Source organism: Portunus trituberculatus, chromosome 36, assembly GCF_017591435.1.
Source record: "Portunus trituberculatus isolate SZX2019 chromosome 36, ASM1759143v1, whole genome shotgun sequence".
Taxonomy (NCBI): Eukaryota; Metazoa; Arthropoda; class Malacostraca; order Decapoda; family Portunidae; genus Portunus; species Portunus trituberculatus.
In genome coordinates this window covers 9,131,594-9,146,593 of record NC_059290.1, presented here as the reverse complement: position 1 = coordinate 9,146,593, position 15,000 = coordinate 9,131,594, and the positions used below count along the sequence as shown (strand labels likewise).

General features: G+C 50.6%; 2 protein-coding genes across 6 annotated transcripts in view; one reads left to right on the top strand and one right to left on the bottom strand.

Annotated features, from left to right (window-relative positions):
• The window catches only part of LOC123513409, a 16,776-nt gene extending 15,022 nt beyond the window's left edge, over window positions 1–1,754 (top strand). For 4 of the 5 annotated variants that reach the window (XM_045270569.1, XM_045270573.1, XM_045270574.1 and 1 more), the window contains 3 exons: window positions 29–97; window positions 579–727; window positions 1,154–1,754. In XM_045270569.1, coding sequence (XP_045126504.1) covers window positions 29–97; window positions 579–727; window positions 1,154–1,754 — 819 coding nt within the window. The remainder of the gene's footprint in view (window positions 1–28; window positions 98–578; window positions 728–1,153) is intronic. The other variant, XM_045270572.1, reaches the window with a different exon arrangement.
• A 4,713-nt stretch (window positions 1,755–6,467) lies between these two features.
• LOC123513411 (RE1-silencing transcription factor-like) overlaps window positions 6,468–15,000 on the bottom strand; it is a 44,243-nt gene continuing 35,710 nt past the window's right edge. Inside the window, exons 2-3 of the mRNA XM_045270575.1 lie at window positions 9,173–11,600; window positions 6,468–9,107 (exon numbers count right to left, since the gene is read on the bottom strand). Coding sequence (XP_045126510.1) covers window positions 8,494–9,107; window positions 9,173–11,570 — 3,012 coding nt within the window. The 5' untranslated portion in view covers window positions 11,571–11,600 and the 3' untranslated portion in view covers window positions 6,468–8,493. The remainder of the gene's footprint in view (window positions 9,108–9,172; window positions 11,601–15,000) is intronic.

Below are 15,000 nucleotides of genomic sequence, written 5' to 3'. Positions count from 1 at the left end.
CATTTATTATCTCATGTGTCTCTTTTACAGGAAATTTGTGGATAATCTGAAGAAGTTACGCCTGCAGCCTTCCCTTCCTTCTGGTCTTGTTCCTGAGGTGAGTGTGTGTGTGTGTGTGTGTGTGTGTGTGTGTGTGTGTGTTCACTGTTTGATCTGCTGCAGTCTCTGACGAGACAGCCAGACGTTACCCTACGGAACAAGCTCAGAGCTCATTATTTCCGATCTTCGGATAGGCCTGAGACCAGGCACACACCACACACCGGGACAACAAGGTCACAACTCCTCGATTTACATCCCTTATCTACTCACTGCTAGGTGAACAGGGGCTACACGTGAAAGGAGACACACCCAAATATCTCCACCCGGCCGGGGAATCGAACCCTGGTCCTCTGGCTTGTGAAGCCAGCGCTCTAACCACTGAGCTACCGGGCCGTGTGTGTGTGTGTGTGTGTGTGTGTGTGTGTGTGTGTGTGTGTGTGTGTGCTAACTCCCACCATTAATAATCAGGTTCATGACACAAGAATGTAATTGGTATTTGTTTATTTATCTATTTGTTCATTGATCCATTTTCGTGGCAGGGGCAGCAGGATTCTCGTGGCTGCGGCGGTGGCGGTGGCGGCGGCGGGGAGGGCGGCGCTGATGGCATCCCTGTCGATAAAAACACTATTTCGGGCCTCGTCAAGAACCCCAGTTACTCCCACATCCTGCCCACAATTTTCGGCAGGAGGTAAGTGCATGTGTACAGATAATGCTTCCAACACACACACACACACACACACACACACACACACACACACACACACACACACACACACACACACACACACACACACACACACACACACACTGCGTAGTGTAGTGGTTAGCACGCTCGACTCACAATCGAGAGGGCCGGGTTCAAGTCCGGGCGCGGCGAGGGGTTGTGGCCTCGCTTTCCCGGTGTGTGGAGTGTGTTGTGGTCTCAGTCCTACCCGAAGATCGGTCTATGAGCTCTGAGCTCGCTCCGTATTGGGGAAGACTAGCTGGGTGACCAGCAGACGACCGTGGTAAATTACACACACACACACACACACACACACACACACACACACACACACACACACACACACACACACACACACACACACACACTTTATTCCCATCATGCCATCAGGCCGTCCTTGACCATGGAAGAGGAGAGGGACAACGAGGTCAGCGGGCGTGGCGTGGCTTGGGGCGGCACAGTGGCGCCCTCTGCACACTACCATCGAGGGGAGACTGACGACAACGCTCACAACGCAGCCGCCGAACAAGCCGCGACTGACGAGGGTGGCGAGTTCTCCTGCAGCGCCTCCTCCTCCACGTCAGAGCCACTGCTGAGGCGGCGGGCTCCTGGCTACGTGGTGCCTTACTTCCCAGAGAGTGAGAGTGAGGTCCGCGATGCCTCCCCCACAGAGCCGCTCTTCCCGAGGAGTGAGGCGGGGCGGCAGGCAGGCGGGGGAGGGGGCAGCCTCGGTGGTGGTTGTGGTGGTTACGTTGCGCCATCAGAGTGTCACTGGCTTCCCGGCACTTCAGGGTACGTGGCGGTGCAGCACGGGCACGACACTGGCGCCTCAGCTCCGGGCTACGTGCAGGCTGATGCCTTTCCCACGCCACTGTCGCTCCTGGCGCGGCAGACGCCAGGAATTGCCCCGCTGAGGGTCACTGGTATGTGGGCCTTGACTCGCCGGTGGTGGGGGGTGACCCTGCACGCTCCCAGGACCCGCCAGACCTGACACACGACCCCGTCACCTGCGTCACCCCTGCCATCCCCAGCCCTGACTCCCCAGCACCGAGTCACGACCCGGGAGTTCCTTCACTGGTCTCAATGTCCCCTGGCGGCGGTGAGAGGAATGCCGAGGCGCAGGAACAGGGAAAACCCAGTTATGTCGCGCTGCCTGACGCCCAGCTCAGCATGAAGTGGCTGGAGGCAGACCACGCTGCTTCCTGCGATAATAAACCCAGCTATGTGACGCTCCCTGACGCCCAGCATAGCTTGACGTGGCTGGATGCAGACCAAGTCACATCCAGCGATGTTGAACCCAGCTACGTCTCGCTCCCTGACGCCCAGCTCAGCATGAAGTGGCAGAGCGGCGACCTCGCGACTCCTGGAGACGGTAAACTCTGCGCCAAGGAAAGTGAGAGGCAAGAAAAGCCGCCCTGCCCGCCCGGTGGCACGCCAGCTCCGGGGTACATCGCAGTGCAGCCTCCAGACTTTGGAAAGCCAGCGGAAGAAAGCACACGATTAATGGAGAAAGGTTTGGACCTCGAACCTTACCTTCCTGATGATGACTTCATGTCCGCGATGCTACTCAAGCCTAAGCATGCCCTTGCCATGCCTCACTCCGCCTTGCCTGCTGCTTTCCCTGCCGTCTTCCCCGGTGCTCTTGAAGTCCCCAACGTGGCCCACAAACCTGATGTCCCTAGCACAGGTGATGTCCCAGGCGAGGCCCAGGAACGTTACAATCTTCTGGCGGGCACCGCAGAGGTTGGCGAGTACTTGCCGCTCCCTGAGCTGGCGACAGACGACAAAAGTGACACAAACACGACTCGTAATTCTTGGCTTGCCTCCCTCCTGCCCTCAGCGTCCCTCTCCCCCCTCACGCCCACCCAGCACCCCGCGACAGGCATCTCCTTCGTCATGCTCAGTAACTTGTTCTCCAGGAGTGACAAAAGTGACGAGTCAGACTTGAAGGAGAGTGAAATGAACGCCTACAGTGACACGGACGAGAGGGCTGAGAACGAGGAGAACGAGGCGGCAGAGAACGAAATCCATGCCCTTGTTGATCTGCCGGAGGGATACAGCAGGGTGGGTGACGAGGAGTGAAGGAAGGAGAGGCGAACATCCTTTGCGAGTAATGATTCTTCTAACCTAACCTAACCTCACTTTTATTTACTCATTATCTTTCCCTGGTGATGCTACGTTGCCTCATTTCTCTGACATACAAAGAGGAGTTGCAATAATTAAACACGAGCCAGAGGAAAGGACGCGTTGAACAGAGACATCTAGTGGCAGGTTACGGAAAGCTCCCTTGATTGAGTCGCGGGAGCAAGAAACACATTGCCTCTTTGTACTGCTGTGGCTTCCCCGGACCTGGTGAAGTAGTCTGGTTGAAGCGTATAATGTTTTTTTAAGACTAATGGCTGCGGGAGTGAGTGAATGTGCGATCCATGCTCTCCAGTGCCTGCAGTGATATCCCGGCTGGGCAAAATCATTCATGTTTGTTCCAGTGAAGGACAAGACGTGTTGTGTTACCTGAATGTTGTGTTACCTGGTGCCTGTGCCTCAAGTTGTTTTCCTTTCCTCGTCATCCTTCACAGGCATTAGTTGACGTCGTGTTTGTTGTTTATTAAGCTTGTTTGTTGTTCGCAGTTGTTTTATAGTGTAAATAGAGAAGCTAAAAATATCGAGATTCATGTTTCTTATAAAATAGTGTTTGGTTTTGAGTTTCTGAGTGATTTTTTGCTCGTTTTGTTAATTGATTTCAAATGCACAGCTGGATCATCCTCGGTAGCCTTTGATTTCTGTTTACATGTTAGTTTAGTAGGACGCTGACAAATTAATGTACTTGTCATAGCCATTTCTTTTCTACATCTTTCTTACTAATAGCATGTTAGTCTCATCATTTGACCTTATTCCCAGCGTAGAAGGGTCAGCGGCTCGAGTTAACTGTTTGCATCTGTTTGTATTCGATTCCTCTTCTTGTCTTATTCATGTTACTGGGCCCGTCTTTCCATCTTTCCCTGTCTAACCACACTCCTTTCTTCACTGGTTCACTCTTCACTTCATACAACATTATTCCCACTGTAGAAAGGTCAAGCCGATCGAGTTAACTGTTTCCGTCTGTTTCTTTCCTCTTCCTCCAGTCCAAATAATTCACGTCACGCTTCAACACTTCTTTCCATTTCATTCTCTGTCTAGCCACGCTCCTCCTCGTCTAGTATCAGTATTGCCTTCTTCACTGGTTCCTCCTCATCTCTCCTCTTCACATGTCCAAAATATCTCAACACTACCAGGTCAGCAGAGGCACACAATTCACGCAGTCAGCGTACATTGGTGTGACTGTGGAAATAAACAAGATTAATTGAATTCAGAATAAAAGTGTACCATTTTAAACACTTCAGTACCATGACGCGTTTTCATATTCATTCTGCTTACTATTTGGTGGTTTTATACAGCTTCAGATACTTAGGTGGGGATTGAAATAGTAAAGACTCTGGTCATTAATCTTCTGACCTCCATAGACCACAGACCCTTCCTAATGTCAATGAAATCGTCCAATTATACCCAAAACTTATGGTGAAAAAGGCGTCCCAGTACTAAAGGGGTTAAACACTTTATATATACCTTTCGATTTTGAATAAACTTATCTATTTTCATGTTTACCACTAGCTTTAGAACACTTAATGGTAATAGGTAAGAGAGATCATGAGAATAACTTAGAGAACAGAGATAAAAAGGTGAAGGTAAATAGGCAATTACAATAAAGACTAATAAAGATCGGTTTGGAATACTTAAGAAATCTGGATCCTTATTCTGAAACACTTTTGATCGCTCCTCCACTGTTTTCAAGTCTCTATAGTCTGTCTACTGTAAAATGGCTCCTGGATTCTAAACACATTGTAGCTTATTGATAACGTCATTGATTTGATGTGAATAATACTTGCTTTCTGTTGATCAACGCACTTATCACAAGGACAGCTCACGGTTTGCCTCAAGATCTGACAACCACGCACTCCCTGGAACACCATTCAAACCGAGACCCAGGAGCCACTTTAGTGTAGACAAACTGTAGTTGAAGCTGCAGTAATTTCCACATGTGTTTTTGTGTTTCTAGAGACAGATTATTGATTTCTACATGTGTTTCTGTGGTTCTAGAGGCAGATTGATTATTTTTATGTGTTTGTGGTTCTAGAGACATATCACTGATTTCTACATGAGTTTCTGTGGTTCTAGAAACAGATTAATGATTTTTACATGTGTTTCTGTGTTTCTAGAGACAGATTAATGATTTCTACATGTGTTTCTGTGGTTCTAGAGACAGATTAATGATTTCTACATGTGTTTCTGTGGTTCTAGAGACAGATCAACAAGATTTATACACTATTAACTGGTGAAACGCTCTTGAAAATCCTGCTGGCGATCTCTGTGGCCTTTGATAGACAGTCGTGGTGAGAGCAAAGCGTTCTTTAATACGGGCCGTGTAATCTCTGTACGGACTGTTTGCTATCGTAAGCTTTTATTTATCTATTTATACCATGTGGGCTTTTCACGGGAATTTCTGGGCTAAAGGGGATACTTTTTTTTGTGGTACCTCCTATCTCAAAGCCCACCCGCTAGGAAACCGTTGCCCATAGTGAGGAAGCCCAACCTACACTCGGACCGTGGACAGGATTCGAACCCGTGCGCTTGGAGACCCCTCGGACCCCAAAGCACGCATGGTTCCACTGTACTGTTTCCTTCCGTGACTGTTGCATTACCATCAGGTGTTAGTGTTACAGCGGCCATTTTGTTTCTCTACTTTCAAAAATATGACTTCAAACTTAGATAAATGAAAAAAGTCTCTCTCTCTCTCTCTCTCTCTCTCGAACATGGATAAACAGGATGTAGTTATTCAGATTAAATCATTAAATTTTGACATATATGACCAATTAAAGCCAGAGAGAGAGAGAGAGAGAGAGAGAGAGAGAGAGAGAGAGAGAGAGAGAGTGATTGGATAATAGCGGAAGTAGGAGTGGTTTGTGAGATGGAGGTGGGGGGAGGTGGAGATGAAGGGGAGGGCGGAAGAGGGGAGGGGGAGGGTTAATAGTTGCCTCCTCCCCTCACCCCCTCACCCCTTTCTCTCTCCCTCAGTCCGCCGGGAGCAACAGGTAGAGGAAATTGTTTTCTCTCTCTCTCTCTCTCTCTTTTTTATCTCAGTTTTCCACAGCGGACATTTTATTAGTGTGTGTGTTACTTGTTAGTCCAAATGGCGGCGAGAGAGAGAGAGAGAGAGAGAGAGAGAGAGAGAGAGAGAGAGAGAGAGAGAGAGAGAGTATTGACGCCATGTTTTAAAGGTACTGTGTATTTTTTGTTTCTTTTTCTTTTTTCATGATAGTTTTTCTTAAGTTTTCGTTTTTCTTTTTCTTTTTCTTTCGTTTTGATTATTTTTGCCTTTTCTTCTTTTTTTTCCTCTATTTCTATTTCTATTTTCGTCTTGTCAACAGGAATTTTTTTTGTTTTTTGTTTCGTTTCTTGCTGTGGATTTCATTATTAGTTATTTGCAATTTGTAATGTAAATAATAACTTGTTCGTCGTCTTCATTCATTCATTTGTTACTTTGTTCCTTCCTTCCTTCCTTCCTCCCATTCTTCTATTGTCCTCTATTCCATCTTACTCATTTGACAGGTTTGGTGAGGAATGAAAGGTTTGGGTACAACATATATTGTTTATTTGATATGACAATGAAGAGAGGACCAGCCACACACACACACACACACACACACACACACACACACACACACACACACACACACACACACACACAACGCCTCGATGTGACGGAAAAATATATTTGTGAGATGAATCCAGAAATACAGGAACAGAAATGATGATGATGATGACAATAATAATAATAATAATAATAATAATAATAATAATAATAATAATAATAATAATAATAATAACATAACTGGATGAAGTTGAAATAAAAAGCATCCATTCATTTTAATTCACTTTTGTTTCATTGCCTTTTAATTAGCTTGAGAATAATGAAGACACGTCACATTGTACCATCAGTAATAATGAATAACAACACTGACTTCATTGACATCACCACCACAATAATAATAATAATAATAATAATAATAATAATAATGATAATAATAATAAAAATAATGATAATAATAATAGTAATAGCACCTTACCATTACATGCATAATAAGACACACAGCACAAAAAAATACACTTTCTGGATTGACCCTCACCAATTAAACAGGAACATATGACGGTTGTACACGGTGAAAGAGGTGAAGGAAGGGGGAGGGAGGGGAGAAGGAGATGAAGGAAGAGGTGAAGGAGGTGAGAGGGAGGGAAGAAGGAAGTGAAGGAAGGGGTGAAGGAGGGGGAACAGAAGGGAAACGCAAGGAATCCAGTCATCCGCTGTTCTCTCTGACACAAGCACAGGCGAACAGAAGGATCGGTGGTTACTGTTTCACTAGCCCAGGGTGCAGGGCGCGGGCGTGGCTTCCTGGAGGGGCGGGGAAGCCAGTGCGTGTGAATACGTGCCTATGTACACCTATACCCACACCCGTACACGTACACACTCACACACACTTACACACACCCACACACACTCATGTCTGTTTGTCCACGGGTTCACTGCTTACCGAGTGTGCGGTGCAGCCTTGCCACCCTCCACGGTGGTAGTACACTACGGTACAGCACGGTACATATACTACAGACTAATATTCTCTTCTATACGCCTTAGGACACGTGGCTACAGCGCGACAGAGACGGGGACACGTTTGTTATGGCAGAATGCGAGGTGGCTGTAGGACTGGGGGGAGCAGGAGGGGGGGGCGGGGGAGGAGGCCGTGGCGGGATTATTCTCTGCGTGCATCAGAACACCCTCCCTCTCTCGCCGCTCGCTCCCTCCTCTCTCTCCCCCGCTGCGTGAGGCTTCCGACCCCACTCGACTCCATCCCTGAGTATAAAGTTACGAAAGGAACAACACCATCATCACCTCCGCGGCGGTGGCGGCCACGCTCCAGGCCCGCCCGCCTGCTGGCCCAGCCCGCGGCAAACGTCCCGCACAGAATGATTGACACGGAGCAAGGTCTACTCGGCGCCGTCTGCGTCAGACCTCCTGCTGGGCAGTGCGCACCGGTGCGGGCTGCGGGGCGTAGAGTGGTGGCACGCATCTAGCGGGCCGCTGACGGACCGGCGTGTAAACGCAGCGCGAGGAACAAACAGGGGTGCGAGGCGCGGTGTGGCGGCCTTCCTCGCACGGAAGGGCGCCCAGCGGTCCTCAGGGACGCGGCGCCCACCCTGGCACGGAGCCTTGGGCGCTACCAACTAATACCCGCGTACATCCAAACTAATACTGTGGCACAATGTTGACGGACAGGGAATATGGTGACACCTAGGGACAGCGCGGGCGCGCCACACGCACACGCACACGCACACACACACACACACAGACACACCAGCTCCAGGGTTCACTGTTGGCCATGAGAGTGGTGAAGGGCGGCACACGAGCACCTCACTCACTGACACGCCCGGCGGGGCATCGTTGCTACGTTCAGTGTGGTTCAGTATGTACAGTACATGTCCTATAGCTGACTAGAGCCTACGACCATGTCTAGAAGCGCCCAGAGCCGCGCCACGGGCTGGGGGCCGCCCTGGTGCTCGCCCCCTCACCATCGCGCGAAACACCGGACTGCACTTGAGATCACCACTCACGGGGCCTGGCGGGGAGGAGCGGGGCGGGGCGCTCAGGAGTGGGAGGAGCGGGCGATGTGGAGGAAGAAGGCCACCTTGTCAGAGGCCTGGTGGCCGCACATGTTACAGGTGAAGGGGTTGCGGTAGCCGTGGTAGCCCATGTGCATGGTGTACATCACCACGTCCTTGAAGGCCATGTCGCAGAACTGGCAGTGATGGGCACCCTGCCACACCTCATGCTGCCCATCCTGCGGCCCGTCGCCCTGCGGCAGGGGCATGAGGGGCGGCATGCGGCTCTCGACGCCCTTACCGGGACTCTCCTCCTCCTCGCGGCGCGCGTCCTCATCGTGGCCGGAGCTCTCGCCCTCTGCACTCTCGCTGAGGCGCAGTGCGATGCGCTCCAGCTTGAAGGCGCGGCCCTTGCGCCGATTTTTGGAGGGCGGAGTGGATGTTTCTGAGCGAGGCGGAGACGAGGATTGCGGCGAGGAGTGGTTGGGAGACACTGAGGCGCGACACTCACCGCGCTGCTGCTGCAGGGGCGGCGGCTCCTTGCTGGTGTCGCGCACCTGCTGGGGCGGCGTCTGTTCCTTCACCATGCTCAGCTGCTGCAGCGGTGTCTGTTCCTTGCTGAGGTCCAGCACGCCTCCGTAGTGGGCGAGAGTGCCTGCTGGGACTGGTGCAGGGCCTGGATCTGGTGTTGGGGCTGGGACTTGGGCTGCGGAGAGTGCAGGCGAGGCGGGGCCTGGGGTTGAGACTGGGGTGAATTGAGGCGCGGGTCCTCCTCCATGGGCAACAGCGGGCGTGGGCCCGGGAAAGCGGGGTGCGTGAACTGCTGCAGGTGCTGCTGCAGGCCAAAGGCGGGGTGGATCTGACCTCCAACCATCTGCTGGTAGATGAAGGGGTTCATGGCACGCGCTAGGTATTCCTTCAGGTTGTGGGCGGCGGCCAGCGGGGCATACATGTGGCTAGCCTCCGAGGTGAGCGGCGGCGGCGGCGGTGGTGGGGGAGGCGCCTGGTGCGGGAAGAGCGGGAGGCGGGCTGGCGAGAGTGACCGACGCTCAGGCGAGACGCCGCTGGAGTGCTCCATGGCCTGGGGGGAGCGCGGGGAGGTGTTGCTCTCATCGCGCCCCTCGGAGGCGGCGTGAGCCATCATGTGCTGCGAGAACGTCTCGCGGCAGTCGGCCACAAAGTCACACAGGGTGCACCGCAGACCCTCCAGGGGAGATGGGGGCTTGCCCTGCGCGGCGCGCTCCCTCTCCAGCAGTAGGTCCCGCAGGTGCTCTCGGCTCTCCAGGGTGCGCGGCTCCTCGGAGGTTTTCTCGAGGGCGCGGGATAGGATGGGCGAGGAGCTCTGGAAGTTATCCATGACGCTGGGGTAGGGGTAAGGGTAGGGGGAGTGAGGGGAGCCTGCGATGGAGACGGGCGGCATTGGGGGCGGCTTCCTGGAGGTCTTCTTGGCGGGGGCGGGCTCTATGGGCGTGGTGGGGGGCAGGGCATTGTTGGCCTGCATCTGTGCCTTGAGCAGCTGCGCTTGGAGCTGGTAGTGCGGCGGCAAGATGGGCATGCCCTTCTCGTCCTTCTTGAGCTTGGGGCCGCGCCGCGTGCCGTACACGTCGATGATGGGGATGGGGTTGGGCGTGCCGTCAGGGTTGAGCACCATGGCGGGGTTATGGCCGTACTTACGCAGGTGCAGCTTGAGGGAGTGGCAGTACTTGGTGGCATAGGTGCAGTCCGAGCAGCGGTACTGGTACACGTTGCTGTGGGACTTCATGTGCGAGTTGAGCATGGACTTGTTGACGCACGAGTAGTTGCACTTGTTGCACTTGAAGGGCTTGGAGCCGAAGTGGTTCCTGAGGTGGTACTCTAGGTGGTGCTTGTACTCCGTCACGAAGGGACACTTGGGACACGCCAGCAGCTTCTCACTCTTGATGTGCGAGCGCGCGTGCTCCCAGAAGTCCCCCTTGGTGATGGCCACGTAGTCGCATTGCTTGCATTTGAAGGTCTTCACCTTGCCTTGTGCGTTGACCCGAGGCACGCGGATGCCCTCCATGTCCTCAGGGCAGTCCGGGCTGAGGCCGTGTTCCTCCTGCAGGTGCTCCCGCAGCTTGGGCTCCGCGTGCGTGGTGAACTCACACTTGGTGCACTTGTGGTCGTAGTGAGTGTTGAGGTGCGTGTTGAACTGGCAGCGGGAGGCGCAGGAGTAGGAGCACAGGTGGCACTGAAACAGCTGCTTGTCCTCATCACCCTCGCCTCTGCCAGACATGACGCCCGACAGCTGCATGGCCTGCTGCAGGCGCGACAGATGGTCCATGTCCCCGTCACCGGCAGCACCTATGGAGTCCGTGGTGTCGTCGCAGTCCTGCTCCACGCTGGACGGCATGCGTTCCTCGTTGCCCTGCAGACTCTCCTCGTAGGGCGACATGCGGTCCGAGCTGTCGTTGTGCTTGTAGTGCAGGTCCTCGGCGGCCTGCGTGCGTGCGCAATCTGTGGGGAGATCTGGAGACTCGCCCGCCTTGTTAATGGGCGACCTAACGGAGTCGTTATCCTGCCGAGGGAAGGAAAAACCCTCCCCTGCATCTGCCTCGCCGTCATGCGGCTCCTCCTTCACCTGGGAGTGGCATGCCTGCGGGGACGGCTCCCTGCGGCCCATGGTGGTGTCCTCGCCGCGGGGCACGCCGGCCTCCCCCTCCTGCTCTCCCAGGGGCTCCTCCTTGGGGATGAAGACCTCGTTCTGCTTGGGATAGGCCTGCCTGGCGGCCTCGTACATCTGCGACGCTTCGTGCATCCTGACGCGCTGCTCATACAGACGGCGCAAGTCCTGCTGCATCTGCGGCGTGCCAAACTGTCTGTCACCGTGGCCCAGCTGCTGGTCGGCGCCGTGTGCACGGTCCAGCTCCATAGCGGCCCGCATGGTGGCCTCGTAGCCGGCGAGGGGCGGGATGACGGACACGCGGCCCTCGTAGCTGATGCCGCTGGCGCCGTGCCTCTCTGGTGGCTTAGAGGTGGTGGCTGTGCGGGGCGAGGCGGAAGGCAGCGTACTGGCTAGGGACTGGGGAGGGGCGGCCTCACACTCCGCGGACATGGCGGGGGCAGGGAAGTGGTCGGCGGAGAGGGGCGGCGGCTGCAACATGGGTGGGGCGCGGGCACCACCTCCTCGCTCCTGCAGGAAGAGACAAACAATGCCGAGTTAACACACCACCTCTGTCACTCATTCCACCATCACCACCATCACCACCACTATATGGCCTCATTTAGCACACCTGTGTTATATGCATGATTGTTGTGCACATATACGTCATGGCCTACGCAAGCCTTTCGACAAACACACACACACACACACACACACACACACACACACACACACACACACAGAACATGAAGGTCACTTGAAACACTGACATCTGGAGCACAAAACACCACCAGCAGCGGCACATTTGTTGTTTAACTCACGAAACACACACACATGTTCCACACACACACACACACACACACACACACACACACACACACACAAAGAAAAATAACTAAAATAACCCTAAATGATGACAGTGAAATATATAAAAGAGAGAAAAAGGCTAAAAAAAAAAAAAATCGTGAAAGTGTTGAGAAAAAAAAAAAAAAAATAGAAGCTCTCCGCGAACCTTATTGTTCTAATCCACCCCACACTTCCCTCCCCTTCCTTACCCCTCCCTGCCCTCCCATTCCATTCCCTACCCTACACGGCCACCCCTTCCAGTCGCTATTATTGACGCGAGTGACGTTACTCCCGCCACACCAGGTGCAGCACAGCGCGCGCCGAAAACAAACATTCACGCAAATTTTCAGTCGGTATTTTTCTTCGTTATTGAGGATCGCTTTGCTCTCTCACCACGACTATTTTCAAAGGCCAAAGAGATGACTAGCCGGGTTTTCAAGAGTGTTTCACCTGTTAATAATGTAAAACCTTGTTATTCTGCCACTAGAACCGTAAAACACCCTTAAAAACGTTCTGTTCTCTCACCACGAGGCCGCAGAGATAATATGCCGCGTTCTCAGTAGTGTTTCTCCTGTTAATATTATAGAAAACTTGTTAATCTGTCACCAGAACAATAGAAACTTCCTTAAAATGAAAAGTATCAAGGAAAAAGGAAATATGTGTGGAATGAGAAAAGGAAAATAAGAGAGGCCTGAAAAAGGAGGCAAATGGATGTATGTAAATGAAAGAAATGTAAAGGCACAGAAGAAGGAAGAAGAAAGTTGAAAAGGATAAAGAAATCAATAAAAATGCATAAAAAAGGCAAATAAACCAATACAAAAATTAATACACAAGGAACAAAAGATGGAAAAAAATAAATTGAAAAAAGGAAGAGAGAAATGAAAAAAAAGACACTTATGGAAGGAAGGAAGGAAGAGGAAGGGGTGAATTAAGATACAGCTGACCTTTGACCCCTCCCTCACCACCCACACACGCCACCCCCCACCCACGCCCCCTTCTCTCTCCATCTGTCAGCCACCAACCCTCCCGCACCCAAAACAGCGTCGCTCTTTTGTCTCCATAACGGGAAGTCCAGCGTGTGTTTGTTTGTTTTTATCCCTCGGCTGTTTAGGGGAGGCACGTCACCACCATCATGACCACCACCACCACCACCACCACCATCATCAACATCAGCAGCACCACCATCTTTCTTTATTTTTTTCTAATTTATTTTCTTTTTCTTTTTTGTGTGTGTGTTGTTTTGATGGTACTTTCTCTCTTTCTCTCTCTTTCGTTAGTTTACTTTTAATTATTTTGTTTTATCCTCTCTCTCTCTCTCTCTCTCTCTCTCTCTCTCTCTCTCTCTCTCTCTCTCTCTCTCTCTCTCATTTCTCGTGCAACGGAAATAAGAGAGAAAAGAAAGAAAAAAACTTGCTCATCATGTCTTACCATTAGAAAAAATAGATTAGTGAAAGATAATTACACTAAAATAACTTACTTTAAAACATCTCTAACTTATTTTTCCAATTACTCGTTCTCTAAAGCAATTTCCCATAAGTCTTGCGAGATTATTCGAGCTATAACGCACAGGAACGCCTTTAGAGCACAGTGAAGCATAACAAAGGGGGTAGAATCACATAGCGTAGCACAGAACAGTGTAGCATAGCATGGGGTGACAAGGATGTGGAAAAGCTGGGAAGAGATTAAGAGGGATGGATAAAGTATTTTTTTCTATGCAGGAGGAAAATCAACTAAGGGCAAAAAAAGATTAAAAGGAAAGCCCAATTTAAGTGCTGGTCCATTTAAAGAGTAGTAAAAATTAGCCAAAATTAAGGAACAAATGTCGTGAAACCTCCCTCTTAAATGGAGTGAAGTCGTAGGAAGATGGAAATACAGAAGCAGGCAGGGAGTTCCGGAGTTTACCAGTGAAAGGTGTGAATGATTGAGAGTACTGGTTAAGATGACTATGTGAGTGTAGCGATGAAAGAAAAGGAAAAGGAAAGAAAAGAAGGATAATGTAAATGTGGAAGTAGCCGAGAAAAAGAAAAGATAAAGAAAAGGAGAAGATAGCTCCAAATTTCAGAGAGAGAGAGAGAGAGAGAGAGAGAGAGAGAGCGCATACCGTCCTTGTACAATATGGAGAGAGACATACGTAGAGTTAATGAAAGTCTCTCTCTCTCTCTCTCTCTCTCTCTCTCTCAAACCGTTATTGTTACCTTTACGTACAGGAGAGACGAGACAAGCCATCACACACACACACACACACACACACACACACACATGGAGACAGGACACTATGAGCCCTCTCGAACTCTGTACAATACAACTCGGTAAATACATAAACACAGGTAATTGTATCATCATCATCATCTGTCCGTGAATACTTAGAGCAGACAGGTAGACGCACTGGACAACCTTCACCTGTCTAATTAATGGTTAGTCTAATAACTTCATAAACTTGCCTTCATATCGTCATTTTCCTTCAGTTTATCTTATCTCAATTTGCTTCTTTTTCCGTTTTTATTTACATTGTTTTTTGTTATCGAGTGTTGGTGGTCGGAAGTGGTAGTAGTGATGGTGGTGGTGGTGGTGGTGGTGGTGGTGAGGAGGAAGAGGAAGAGGAAGTGGTCGGGTAATTAATACGTGTGAATGTAACAAAAACGTAAAAATATTTATGTTTTAATGCCAGATGCAAAATTATGGAAAAGAAATACTGGAATTTAATCATAAACCACTACTACTATTACTATTACTACTACTACTACTACTACTACTACTACTACTACTACACACACTTTCAATCCACTTCTCCTCATCACCTCGACTCCAGCTATCTTTCTTTATCCACTTTCCTTATCCACATACGAACACATTACTCGCTTCTCCACCCCAGCACTGTCCATCCACACAAGGCAATATCCATCTTTCCTTATCCACTTTTCATTATCCACTAACCACACGAAGACAATAATCCACTTTTTTTTCTATCCACCCAGCAGTTGTATCCACACTTTCTCTATCCACACGAATGCAACATCCACCTTCCCTCACCAGTATCCACACACACAAACACAAATACACTTTTATTCATCCACTTAAGAACAAT